The sequence below is a fragment of the Trichoplusia ni genome, chromosome 13 (assembly GCF_003590095.1).
Source record: "Trichoplusia ni isolate ovarian cell line Hi5 chromosome 13, tn1, whole genome shotgun sequence".
NCBI classification, from domain to species: domain Eukaryota; kingdom Metazoa; phylum Arthropoda; class Insecta; order Lepidoptera; family Noctuidae; genus Trichoplusia; species Trichoplusia ni.
The window spans coordinates 9,840,417-9,855,267 of NC_039490.1; the positions used below are offsets into that span (position 1 = coordinate 9,840,417).

Here is a 14,851-nt window from a genome sequence, read left to right on the forward strand (position 1 = left end):
CTATACCTACCTTTTGCAACAAAAATAAACTGAGAAACCTCCTTTATAACATTAGCACAGATAAAATACCAAAACCAAATCACTCCTTAAATAATTTAAAGACTCGAAAGAGCCAACAAAAAGCTAATCCAGCCGCAAAAAAGTATAACAGTTCATGATAAGACGTTGAGCTTTTTTTTTTTAATACAAAATGGCGTCTGTCGTCAGAGTCGATCTCCTTGGTCCGGTATATATAGTGGTGCTCCGTGTTTAATCCTTACAGTTCATTCGGTAAACACAATGAAATCGTTCGTAATTCTCTGTATCGTGGTGGCTGGTATTAACGCGCATGTAAGTTTATTTCTGTGTTAAGAATAGTTTAAAATACTTTTAATTTAAGTAAATATGACAGAGAGACACGTAAAGTGCAATAATTATATTTTATCTTACTTCTCATTTTTACTATTTCTGATTAATTTCGTTGTGGGTTCCAAGATAGTTAGTCGTTTCTCCGGGGATGCACCGAGCTTCAGGGTTTCGGTGGTTTTCGTTGGGTTTCATGGCAGATATATATGTGGCCGGCTAGTTAAGAGAGTCACATATTTTTTTATCGATTTATTCTAGTAAAAATGTGTAAAGAAACTATTAACATAAACTAATGTTACTTTACCGCAGGTTTTTGGTTCGATTCCCTTCCACAATTGGTCGTTTGATGAGCACGATAATTCTTTTTTCCGTGTCTTTAACTAATGTACAAATATATATGCATTTATTTACATACAAGTAAGTTTATCTGTTGTCTAGTGCTAATACTTTACTTAGTTCGAGATTAGATGGATTATTGTGAAGTGAATATTCAGTGAAGCCTAAAATAGGACTTCATTCTTACCTTTTTGGGTACAGTATCCTAAACATAAACACACGCGAATCCCTAGACGAATTATCAGCATCGATATACATACACACGCAGAGAAGAATGATTGAGAAGTTATTTTTAGGGCTTTCGTAATTCAATATGAATTCTACGGGAGACTTATGACATTGATTTTATTTATTACGAGTTCCCCTTTCCCGTAGGACTGTGAGGACATAAAATATAGCCTGTTACTTACTGGTAACATAGGTTATGTTAGGTGTAAATATTTTTTAAATTGAATTAATTCTTTAGGCTTGAAAATTGTATTTATAATAGGAGTTACGTATTTTCTCCAATTTTCTTTTCTTTTTTTTAATTTTCTTTAATCAGAAAGTTATTTAATATGTTCCGCTGACCGGAATTGTTATACTGGACAAATTTATTCTAATAGATCAAATATTATTAAGCCTTAATAGTCTACCAACGATAATGTATAAGTTAAGTAAGCATAACAGTAAGTCAGAACTTACTAACATTTCCTAGAATCCGTAGCAACAATTTCTTTGAAAAACATTACGATCAATAATCGTTTTTTCCTCATGGATTCTAAAAATAAACTTCTTAACTTAAATGTTTTAGACTTGTTGGAAAGTAGGGCAAAACAAACTTTTTTGAAATGGATTACGGTTTTTAAATTCAGCTTAAATATTGTTTATATGAAATTTTAAATACGTAGGTACACAGCGGTTTTTGGGGTTTTTGATTTGAATGAGGATAATGCAGGGGTTTCAAAAGGCTACATCCTAACCCAGCTTTCCCACGGAAACGGGAACTACGCGCGCTATAAAGTCCACGCAGACGGAGTCGCGGGCAACAGCTAGAAAAGAATATAAGCTTTTATTAAGTTCAGACACAGATGCCTAACTAACTGATATAAGATTGAGCTTCAATTGAATGTAGAGACTAAATTTTCCAGGTATCGGCATTCACCTTCAACTTAAACCAGTCAAAAACTAACCAAAAAACCTTTCTTCCAGAGCGTTCATCTCCCAGAAACCCAAAAAGAAAAAGCACAGGCGATCAGCAAAGAATGCATCAAAGAATCTGGCGTGAAGACTGAAGTTCTAGAAGAAGCAAAGAAAGGCCACCTGAGCGAAGACGAAACTTTCAAGAAATTCGTCCATTGCTTCTTCCACAAGGCCGACATCGTTAACGCTGATGGAAAACTGAACTTGGATGTTGCTCTTGCGAAGCTACCGCCCGGTATCGACAAAGCTGATGCCGAGAAACTGTTGAAGGGTTGCATGAACCACACTGGCAAGGACGCAGTTGACAAGACTTACGAAATCTTCAAATGCTACTACCATGGAACAAAGGTTCATATTCTGTTCTAATTTTGAGGTTCAACATGCCTGTCTCTAATTAAAACACTCACTCAATTTGAAATGCTTCTTAAATGGTCGTTAAATCTCATGCTCGTGTAGTCATGGCCGTGTACGGAAATGTCATTACTTTAAGTCGTTTTATGTCTCACGCTGTTTCTGTCATTTTTAAATGAATTTTGGAGACAGATAGACGTATAAAAAAACTCCTTTTAATTAATTTGCCAAACAATACTAAACAGTATTGGTTGACATTTTATTGCAATCTCTACACGACTCACCTTTCAGTAACTTATGACTCCATCTCTACGGTATTTAAAATTTAATAAAGCCTTAATTAATATCCTTATTTAGAAGCATGGAATGTATCTGAAGGATCTTGAATTAAAATGAAGAAATCGAGTTCTTACATAAGACATCCTTTTTGGATGTAAACCAAGGCAGACAGGTCTTATTTCATTGAAACAGTTATAACTAAGTAATTTATGCTGTTATTTATTTATATTTAACAATAAAATATTTTCGTATCATATTTTTGTGTTTGTATTTGAATATTTTGGACTGATATCGCGGCTACAATCGTATAGCACTGATGGGCCAGCGATAAAGCATAAAGTTTCGGGTTCAATCGGAAGGAAGTTGGTATACACAAAAACCGTTTGAATAACAAACGCTATCCATTAGGAAGTTAAAACTTACCCTTCACTCTATGCAACTAGATAGTAAAGTGGCAAAATTGTCTAAATCTTAATAAGCAGAGGAGCTCGTGTCTAAGCTATAACAGCATAAGTGAGTCGAACACAGGTTAGCTAAGCTTGACGCGGTTGGTCCGTAGATGGGTGACCATCTTTGTCACAACGAGTTCCTCCGTGTTTCGGAAGGCACGTTAAATACACCTTTGACAGTCGTTACAGGTAGTCAGAAGCTAGGAAGTCTAACCAAGGAGTATCGTGTTGACAAGGGAACTGGGTTGAGGATGTCAGATAGTCAGTCGTTCCTTGTAAAACACTGGTACTTAGCTGAATCCAGTTAGACTGGAAGCCGACCCCAACATAGTTGGAAAAAGGCTAGCCGATGATGATCTGAATTTGATATAAGATTACCGTGATGCAATAGAGACAATAATATTTGCATTTTGCTTTTATTCTATTCAAAACAACACAATCAGTTTTATTAAAGAAAGTAGTTCACTAGTTTAATGTGTTCAGAACACAGATATTCGCCATTTCGATTCGTGAATATTATTACTGCAATCAAAGTGCAAAGTTCAATTTCAGAGCGAGAATTCTGGAAATTCTGCGTCAAGTTTAATTAAATTATTTGATGGATATGAATAGTGGTGGATCCTTGACTGTTGTTTGAGGTGAGGGACGAAGCTTCAAGCCGCATTTGAATGATTTTACTACAGTAAACACTAAGCCTTGCAGTTTAAAGTTTTAGAGATCAAGGCATATCTTTAAATCGACTTGTGGTCTAGTATTTTTAAAATTTGGTACTTAATGTTTGATTTAATAAATGTCTATATTCTATAATGCATGAGGTACTTAATGTCATGAGTAGATGGATCAAATAATCTATACTAATATAAGAAACAGAGAAGGGGGTAATGTCAAGAACTTCTGAATCCATATTTTTTCTAGTATAAATCCATTTAATTTAGGGGTGTAACTTTAAATACACATCAATATTTAATACATATCAAACTATCGCATTAGCAATGGATTTGCTTGTCGAATATACCTATACAAAAAAATGTTTTTTTATGCAATCGTGTAAACACAAAACTGAAAGTATATTTTTATCTCTGTCAATCCATTTTATATTGATAACAAAAACGCGTATTACAACAGGAAACACTTTGGTAAAACGTTATCGGTCAATCTGTAATCCTGAGGTTAATCCTTATCGAAACACAAGTGTTTGATTATCCTACTAATATTATAAAAAAATTGTATGTATGGATGTTTGCTCCTCTTTCACGCAAAAACCGCTGAACGGATTCAGACGAAACTTGGTACACAGATAGTTTATAACCAGGATTAACATACAGGATAGTTTTTATCCCGTTTTTATGTTTCCGTGGATGATAGCGATTTGTTTTAATTTGATAAGTTCTTGAAAATCGTATATCTCTCGTTACGAATCCGCAACAGAAATGCATCCTTAGCGCTAAACGCCATCTACATGAAAGACGTTGAAGTAACCTCGATTAGTTCAACTGACTGACAAAAGATGGCAGAAACTAGAATCATGGATTTCTGAAAGTAATAAAGTTTATGTTCCTTAAGACGTTGATAAGTTAAAAACTCAAAAACACAATTTAATTGAATCTTAACTTAATGGGGATTTTTTGAACTACCAACATTCTATTCACAGCTCCGCAAAGTACCAGATCAGGTCTATGTCATGCCATAATATGACATGACATGACAATACGTCACGCGATATACACATATATTCTATGAAACTTGATTAAATTGCATTTGATTTGATTACATATCGACAGGCAGACAAACAACAGGGCAGATGAAACAATATAAAAAAAACTTGTATGAAGGAAGAACTTGATCTAATGCAACTGAGGGAGCACAAATCAAATGTACCTTGCTTCTGGGTACAGTAATGCTTATGTATATTAATACACTTTAGTGTATACCTTATTTTACTTTGTTGGAGAATCAAAAATCTATATCTATATTAATATATATATAGCTGAAGAGTTTGTTTGTTTGTTTGAACGCGCTAATCTCAGGAACTACTGGTTCAAATTGAAAAATTCAATTTTTGTGTTCAATAGATCATTCATCGAGGAATGTTTTAGACTATAAACCATCACGCTGCGACTAATAGGAGCGAAGATACAGTGGAAAATGTGGAAAAAACAGGGTAGATATAAATCACAACACACAAAATAAAATTAATAAGTAATCTCTATCCAGAATCAAAATATCGAAACCTAGACATGTCCTTCTAACCATCAAATCTACGAAAAATAGACAGGTAAAATCTTTAAAACCACGCTAACACAGTTGTTTGAACATAAAATATCTAGAGCGCCAACACGCCACCTGTACCGGTATTTCTGCAAAGAAATCTAACGTGATTTTCACCTAAATTGCAATATAAATTTTATATGCATGAACTATTACTAAGACGCAATGCGCTATGCATATAGGCAGAAAGCCAATTCTTAGCTAAATCTAATAACTTCTAAGATTTAAAGGGAAAATATGTCATACTAGCTGTTGCCCCACCTATCAGGAACATAAAATAGGGATGAATACTATCAAATGTGTTAATCCTGATTATCTATACTAATATATAAAGCTGAAGAGTTTGTTTGAACGCGCTAATCTCAGGAACAACTGGTTCACACTGAAAAAATATTTTTGTGTTCAATAGATCATTCATCGAGGAAGGTTTTAGGCTATAGGAGCGAAGATACAATGGAAATGTGAAAAAAACAGGGTAGATATAAATCATAACTAATATCTGCTAACCACGCGGACGAAGTCGCGGGCAACAGCTAGTAAACTATATGTGTACCAAGTTTCGTCTAAATTCGTTTAATGATTATTTGCGTGAAAGAGGAACAAACATCCAGACATGCAATCTTTCGCGTTTATAATATTAGTAAGAAGTAGGGTCTTGATTAGAAAATGATAGTTTATATATATATATATTTTCTTAATTAACCATGCATATTTTGTTCCTTAGATGTGTATATTTTTGGATACAGCGCCCCCTAGTGCATCGTTATGTACGTGAAAAACGACAGGCGTTAAGATTTTTACTAGGGGATACTGCGTTAACACTTCAAAAGGGTTGTGATTGACGCTTTCCTAAAAAAAATACCTGACGTTAATCAATGTGCTATCCTTCTCTATGCGAAGAGACCTTTGAACAGCTGTGGGGGGTACAATCAGGTATTATTATTGTGTGTATTTGATAAGACTAGAAGCCGACCTTAACATATCTTGGAAAAAAAAGAAATATCTTCATAATAACCAAGAGCTTGTTAACCGTCGCATGACAACTTAAGTTGATAGAGATTGGCCAATTAAAGAGTGTGTAATGAGGTTAACAACCAGGTACAAAAACAACGTTGACGACAAGCAAATATAGACCTTAACACTAAGACTCAAGAGCGAAGTCATTGACATACTACTGTGTAAACTTAGTACTTGTTATACGGAGTCGGCAAACCAATGAATCAGTATCATAATCGTACAAAACCAGTAATCAACGTAACGAGAAACACATTACCCTCCTTTACATAAAACGGTTAACACTATTTCTCAATACCAATAAACTTTACTGCATTCCGTTCCGAAAATAACGAACACACACAAATTATCTGCGCAAACACATTATTTATACATTGACCACCGACACCAATACTTCGAAAATCCAAAAAACCGTATTTACGATTCAACAACAAAAACACATCACTATAAACAGTTGAAATGAAAAAAAAACTGGTCGCAAAATGAAACTTTAAAAATAAATCACACGTCAAACAGGCAAGAGTTCGAAATTCGAAATTTTTAAATCACTTGAATACGTTCGCCGCGGCATACGAACGTCAAATGTGTGACGAATAGTTTTACGTGTACGGCCAATAACGGACTGGCTTTCTTTAAAGCAATAAAAATATTTGATTTGTTTATCACGATATTTTTATCTTGTGTGCTTATTTAGACTCGCTGACAGTTTAATATATCCTGAGTAATGTGTTTTCAATATTTCATGCAATAGTTGATAATGTGCATTTTTTTTCGTTGCGTGTGCAGAGCAGTATTAACAATTTAAAAAAATTGTAAAGCAATGAATGACGTATAACCGTGTCCTAATTATTTATAATCATTCCAACCGAACACAACTTCATAATGATACGTAAAACCATCACAACCACTGTAGATTTTTTAAACACTATCATAATTAATTCATTTATTTAGTAGCTACGATGTCACAGACACTAGGAGTAATTATAGTATTTGACATCAGGTGTTAAAATTCAAATTAGAATGGATATAGCATGCCTTGTACTGGATTTGAAAAATATAGGTCAGACTACTCACTGCGGCATTACCTAGCTGCTAGCTATATGCATAGTGGGGACTCTCAACGAGTATTTACTGCTATTGTCTTTGTTTATCTAGATTAAATATTAAATGTCACACTGTGGCGTAAATACTTCTTTTTTATGATAAAACTCCGAGGTTTTAAGCTGTGCTGTTGGTTATATTTCCTTATCAAAAGTCGTACTGTAAAACCTACTGCTGGGCATAGGCCACCCATTGTTAACTCTATCCAATCTGTCTCTTGGATGTTGCATCCTTTCCACAAATTTTCAACTCAACTCAAGCAAAAATATTTATTCATGTATAAAATAAAAATAATTTACCACCAGTTTAGTGGTTTCGATTAATCCAATGCTATTAATTAATAACGGTCTTTGTCACCCAGTAAAATTGAATCATAATTGTGCATACGAACCAACAATCATGAATCATCATAAAAATAATCTAACCCCTGAAGATCTTTTATATGGTAATTCGAGTAACGCAGTCAGCAAATACATTCCGCCAACAATATCACATTAAAAATTAATAATACAACAATATACAAACTATGTATTAATACCATTCACAAAAAGAACCCATTATAGCAGAAATCAAACTGTTATGGAAGTTCTCTATGGATGAACCAAAGCAGGGCAAAACCCACTCTTTGACTTTGTAATTAAATGGAAAAATCTTGGTGCAACTACTCAAAACTAAATTAGTAAGTACTCTACTAGGTATTATCATCATCATCATCATCATCAGCGGCCTCTAACATGTGTCATGATTAAAACAGCAATCGTGTCAGTTTTATCGATTTTGTCACTTGCGCTGATGGCTAACGAGAACTCTACGAAAGCGAAAGATTTAAGGTCTTTAAAAATTATAAGTTATCATTTAGGACCATGACGAGTTGAACGAAAAAAGGTTTCTAGGAATCTAAGTTCTTTATAATTATGAAATTTAAAAGTGTTAATAACTGTTTCAAAATACTTGGTTTATCTACATTTCTTGCTGACTATACCTTACATAAAACTTACTACGTACATCGGTGAACTGGCGCTGCAGTGACGGACAGAATTGAATCCCAATCGATATTGTCGCAATGCCTAATGATTTACGGGTAAACCACTTAGATATTTGCCCGTTGAAAGACGGGTCAGTTCAAAAAGTATAGGTTTATTATATACCTATTGTGCATCTTACTAATATTATAAACACGAGAGTTTGTATAAGTCGTTGTTTGTTCCTCTTTCATACAAAAACCACTACATTTTTATCCCGATTTCATTTCCTCGTGGGATCATTTTCGATTTATAGCGGGCGGCTTATATAATTGTTTATATCTTTACTTCTATACTAATATACAAAGCTGAAGAGTTTGTTTGTTTGAACACGCTAATCTCAGGAACTAATGGTTCAAATTGAAAAGTTATTTTTGTGTTGAATAAACCATTCATCGAGGAAGGTTTTAGGCTATATACCATAACGCTGCGACTAATAGGAGCGAAGATACAAAGGAAAATGTGGAAAAAACAGGGCAGGTATAAATCATAACTTACCTTCTAACCACGCGGACGAAGTCGCGGGCAACAGCTAGAGTATTATAAACAACAACAAACTTAATGTTTACCGTACCGGAGTCAAATTCACACCAACCAACCTTTCATTTTTGCTTGTAACTCGCTTGCTTTACGAATAGATACAATTTTCCTACTCCAATAAAACATTCCTGATGAATGTCGTTGCGTGTTCAAAGACAGTCAATCGATGCGCTGGAAACAAGTATCTAGATTCTTGTACAGGAGTTGCGATGATAGGTATTTGAGGCTGACTTGTATTACCAGGTAACTGAGTCGCCGTCAACCAAGGCCCCGATTCTGCTATTTTACAATGGCCGATGAATGTATGGCAATTGGATTAATTTTGTAATTATTCCTATTCTCTTAAGGAATTTTCCAATACAATAATTGGAAGTTAATTGTATTGACCATGACTGTACCGTTCCGTACTGAATTTTCAATTATTGTGTAGGAAAATTCTAAAGCGAGTACGAAAATTGTCATTTTAAGCACAATTTCATTCATTCATCGGCCGTTGTAAATAGCAGAATTGGGGCCCTGATAGCTTACCTTAACATCACTTTTTAAAGTGAAACCGCATTTTTAGAAGCGTTACAGCTGCATGTTTTGGGATCAAATACACTTGAAAACCTATTTTCCGGATGGGCAATCATCAAATAACTCCTCCCGCTGACTAAAACCCATCCCTGTCTTCCATCACCCTTTGCCTACCGGGGTGACCCGTTTGGACAATTTCAATGACTTGAGACCCTAACTATAGCCTCTTAAAGAAGACGGAACGAGTCACTTTTCACGGTCGCATTCGAATCTGCTAGTTTATGCATGCAAATTGTCATCAAAATCATACCGCAACCGGTAGGCTGTGTAAATATCAAAGTTAAGCGCGACCCAAATCGCAAAGTTGGATCTAAATCACTTCACCAAATACATCTATCAATATTTAATACATCCTTATTTAGAAAGTTTGGCCGAGAGCCATGTTAAATAAACAGTCTTATCTAAGCCAAACACTATTTTATGTTGAACTAGCTTTTCGCCCGCGGCTTCGCCCGCGTCGAGGTCGGTTAGATCGCGTTTCCAAGAGAACTCTTCAAAAGTCCGGGATAAAAAACTATCCATGTTCTTTCTCAAGGTCAACTCTATCTCTGTACCAAATTTCGTTAAAATCGGTTCAGTGGTTGAGACGTGAAAGCGTAACAGACAGACTGAGTTACTTTCGCATTTATAATATTAAGTAGGGATAGTATTTAAGTATGTATACTGTATTATATTCTCTGAAGACATAAATTGTTGTTCGTGGACTCGCTTAGTCGTTATGTCATTAGGTCCTCTTAAAATGTTACTGGATGATGATAAGTACCAGTGTCTTAACTACTCAACCCAGTTACCCGAGTAACACAATACCCCTTGGTAAGGTTAATGCAAAAAAACTTACTGCAGTCGGAATTATAGAAGGATTTAGGGAGTAGGTTTCCTATATATGGGGAGATGCTAAGAAAATACGCAACAAAATTCGCAGTGCTGCGAAAAGTACGTATAAATTAGAAATCCAAAAGATTATTATCACACTTCAAATATTTACCAAAGTTTCATAACAGCCTAATTATTAGATTAAATACACACATTACATACTTTGTTAAGCATTACTTTTTAGTTACTTATTAAAATTCTATACAGTAACACCACTTAGCCGCAACATTTTTCACATAACTCATTGCATTTCTGAAGTATTCTTTCTCCACATAACCTTTTTTTCAGAGCGTTTTTATCAATTTTGCAAAGAAGCGTGGTTTTATCACGCTATATCTGTGTACGTAGTTACGTACCTCAGAAGAGGGGTCTGAAAAATAACAACCTGCTTCGTACCCGCCCTCAATCTGCTGATCTCATAAAGGTTCGAAACGCGGGTACACGAACATTGATCCGAGCAAATTGCTTTGACAGCAAATACGTGGGAATAAGACCTTACCCTTCAAAATTTGATGCCTTCAGAGATTGTGTTTGCATTCGTATTTGGACACTTGCAGAAGACGATAAAGATTTTTGGTTTTTCTGCGTAGGACACGTGGAGAGGAAATCGTGTGACGAAAATAAATACACTCGAAACGGTATCAAATGTTGGTAAAGAAAACATCATGTGGACGTTTTTATCATATTGTTATACTAACATTTTAAAGGCGAAGTATACACACACTACACTCGGCTGCCTCTTCACGCCAAAACGGATACTTTTATAAATGAATTTTACTATGGACGTAGCTGACTACGTGGTTGAAAACATAGGCAATTTTTAACCGACTAGATGTTAAGAAGAGTTACATTTCTGCAGCAATTAAGGACACCGTCACGGGCAAAGCCGGGGACAAAAGCTAATTCGTATATCAATCAAGGTTGTTTCTCTTACTCCAGCCTCAAGGGATGTTCCTAAGAACTTAAGCTATGCAGTAACTTCAAGTAAGTATTAGTATTAACTCTAGAAGCCAATAGGAAAACAATAACAGACGAATGATTACACATAAACATACTAATGGATTAAACCGGTTTCTGAGAACCCGTTATATTAAAAGCATAGGAAACTTGGTAGAAATGGAGAAAACTGTTTTAATTTTGATAGTAACTATCGTGATAATGATTCATGATGTAACGGTTTCCTCACGCGTATTTATCGGGGTAGCCCGACTAGTTTCGGACCCAACCGGAGTCCTTAATCATGAGCTGACGCGGCCGGATCGCGAGTTGAACTGACTGTTTTAATTTCTGAATTAAATGTTATTTTCTTATTAATATTCATATTTTAATTGGTGAAACAAATAACAAGGGAATCCCAGATTCCCTTGTTATTTGTTTCCAAAATATCGTTTTATTGAAACGATCGCAGTGAGCATGAGTGGTGATCATGGCTGCGACATTGCACAGCAGTGGGCCATACACAAGTTATTATCATCTATACTAATATTATAAAGAGGAATGATTTAATTGTTTGTTTATTTGTTTGTTACGAATAGGATTCGAAACTACTGGACCGATTCAAAAAAATATTTCCCTGTTGAGAAGCTTCATTATCCCCGCTGAACATAGGGTATATTTTATTTTGAACAATATTAGGGTTCCGTAAGAAAATTGCGATAATGTAACCAAAAAGGTGTTAAATCTGCAACCTATTTCTGCGTACGCTGCTAATACTATAGATAATAGAACAAAATGATGTATTCCGGGTTTGCTTACCACGCGGACGAAGTCGCGGGCAACTGCTAGTTATAGAATACAATACAAATCCACTTTATTGCACATCAAAAGAAAACATTTGATACAGAAGATACAATATTTAGATAAAGTAGATATTTGACAACATCCTTCACAAAAAAACAAACTTGAAAACCAGATGCATCCAACGCACTCAATTTTCGAGTAAAGCGTAGTTAGTTTGGGACTAAATTTATAAGCTGCATTTTGAAAGCGTAGAGGTTTCTTATAAAAGAAGGTAATGTTTAAAACTCACCATCTGTGTTGAAGTAATTCAATTCCTCTAATTTCTCGTTGATAACATTGAGCACCGTTTTTCTGCACGACCTCATCCTAGTGGACATAACATATGACTGGCCGTCCGTCCTAGATATCTTTTAAAATCTGACTGATAACGGAGTAAAACAAATGTGTGAGCGTTACGTTTTCAAGGTTTGGAAGTGACTACTCGAACCAGAAGATTTTTTATTTACCAAAAAAGTCTAAATTCGTAAACCAGGTAACCAGGCATATGGGGTATTATATATATCCTTGTATGCAATGCGTGCAATAGCAAAAAATGCCGTAACTATTTTAAAAATATCTCAATCTTGCATCAATATGGAAAATATATTTTTTGATGTTGATGATATTATGATGCTGTTCTCCATTGAGTTTTTGAATTAATTATTTTTTTCTTTGAAAAATGGAAAGGTCATATTATATAGCTAAGTTTTACAAAAATACAATTTTTATATTTCGAAATATTAAAAAGTTATATCAAAATAAAAATTACTTTTGAATCCAGTATCAAAGACACGCCGACAACTCTCGAACAAATGCGAGCGCGTGTGACGTCACAATGTTATTTTCAAGCTACGTAATAGCTGTTAACGATGCACTGTTATGAAATTACTTTAGCATTATGACGTCACAAGTATGATGGCCACTCATGGTGCATTCACAGTCACAACTATGTTGGGGTCGGCTTCCAGTCTAACCGGATTCAGCTAAGTACCAGTGTTTTAGAAGGAGCGACTGCATATCTGACCTCCTAAACCCAGTTACCTGGGTACCACGATACCCCATGCTTAGACTGGTTGTCAGACTTTTCAAGCTTCTGACTACCTGTAACAACTGTCAAAGATGTAGGAATAACAGCCGGGACCCACAATTTAACGTACCTTCCGGTACACGGAGGAACTCGTTTCGACAAAGACGGTCACCCATCTACGGACCAACCGCGTCAAACGTAGCTTAACCTGTGATCGATTCAATTATGCGGTTATAGCTAAGTCACGAACTCCTGTTTTTCACAATTACTTGATGTATCATGAAATTTTTGATCGCTTATTATTCAATTTAAAAATCATTTTTATACGTTTTTTCTCGTTACTTATTAATTTATTGAATAACTAGCTTTTCGCCTTCGAGGTCGGTTATATCGCGTTTCCAAGGAAACTGTTCAAAAGTCCGAGACAAAAACTATCCTATGTTCTTCCTCAAGGTCAACTCTATCTCTGTACCAAATTTTATTAAAATCAGTTCAGTGGTTTAGGCGTGAAAGCTTAACAGACAGAGTTACTTTCACATTTATAATATTAGTGAGAATTCAGTTTAAAAATATATAAAAAGTATTTTTTTTTTCATAATTCCCATTATAACTTCATCATCTGTAACATGTTTACTATGGGAGCAATAAAGTACTGAGTATTAAGTATATATTTTGGGGACACACTAAGACAATACCCAATCTGGTCTAGCGTATGTAAACAAGCCGTGTTTAGCGGTCGTCAACCTAGCTTACTGACAAAAGATCATTTAAAAAACACTGTCTGCTTCTATTTGATTAATAATTAACGGCTATATTACAAAATTCACAACGATTTGTTAATATAATCCGATCTGTAAAGAACCTATTCGCGTCCAATAATACAAAAGACCTTTTTTATGCTAATTGCTATGAATTTAAAGCGTCTATTTTTAAGTGAGGTTTTCCTTAACAATAATTTAAAAAATACAAGTGAATTTGTAGTTGTGCAGCTACCAAACTCTCTCGACTATTTATCAAGTAAGTTGTTTGGAAAAAATAAAGGTAAATATTTCGTAAAAGTTATGAATATACTAATATACTAGCAGTTGCCCGCGACTTCGTCCACGTGGTAAACAAACCCGTAGTACATCATTTGGTCAATAGTATTAGCAGCGTATGCAGAAATAGGTTTTCGGTTTTACACTTTTGGTTACATTATCGCAATTTTCTTACGGAACCCTAATATTTTTCAAAATAAATTATAGCCTATGTTCAGCGGGGATAATGTAGCTACTCAACAGTGAAAGAATTTTAGGAATCGGTCCAGTAGTTTCGAAGCCTATTCGTGTCAAACAAACAAACAAACAAACAATAAAATCTTTCCTCTTTATAATATTAGTGTAGATAAAGCTGAAGAGTTTGTTTGTTTGAACGCGCTAATCTCAGGAACTACTGGTAGAAAATGAAAAAATCTTTTTGTGCTGAATAGGACAATTCATCGAGGAAGGCTTCAGGCTAAACCATCACGCCGCGACTAAAAGGAGCAAAGATACAATGGAAAATGTGAAAAAAAAACAGGGCAGATATAAATCATAACTTATATCTTCTAGCCACGGGGACGAAGTCGCGGGCAACAGCTAGTTATAGCTAAGGAGTTACGTTCACGGAGATCAAAATACTTGCGATGAGCGGACATATCTGTTTACCAGCCAATCCTGTACCTTATTCGC

General features: G+C 35.1%; 2 protein-coding genes across 5 annotated transcripts in view; one reads left to right on the forward strand and one right to left on the reverse strand.

Annotated features, from left to right (window-relative positions):
• Positions 1 to 14,851, reverse strand: part of LOC113499906 (S-adenosylhomocysteine hydrolase-like protein 1) — a 51,349-nt gene that overhangs the window by 22,366 nt on the left and 14,132 nt on the right. The window contains exon 1 of one of the 4 annotated variants that reach the window (XM_026880510.1): positions 12,366 to 12,488. The exons of 1 other annotated variant lie outside the window; for it this stretch is intronic. In XM_026880510.1, the coding sequence (XP_026736311.1) occupies positions 12,366 to 12,453 (88 nt within the window). In that variant the 5' untranslated portion in view covers positions 12,454 to 12,488. Of the gene's footprint in view, positions 1 to 6,645; positions 6,667 to 6,729; positions 7,810 to 12,365; positions 12,489 to 14,851 lie in introns of those variants that run through there. 2 more of the 4 variants (XM_026880508.1, XM_026880509.1) reach the window with 2 other exon arrangements.
• Positions 14 to 2,749, forward strand: LOC113499907 (general odorant-binding protein 56d-like). The gene is made up of 2 exons (XM_026880511.1): positions 14 to 330; positions 1,873 to 2,749. Exons 1-2 carry the CDS (start codon positions 280 to 282, stop codon positions 2,227 to 2,229), a joined length of 408 nt encoding a protein of 135 aa, XP_026736312.1. The 5' UTR covers positions 14 to 279; the 3' UTR covers positions 2,230 to 2,749.

Bases quoted from the DNA above. Each gene is read 5' to 3' on its own strand.
- LOC113499907 (XM_026880511.1), top strand. From the start codon at position 280: ATGAAATCGTTCGTAATTCTCTGTATCGTGGTGGCTGGTATTAACGCG. The intron at 331-1,872 runs GTAAGTTTATTT...CCTTTCTTCCAG, and splicing joins TGGCTGGTATTAACGCGCAT to AGCGTTCATCTCCCAGAAAC.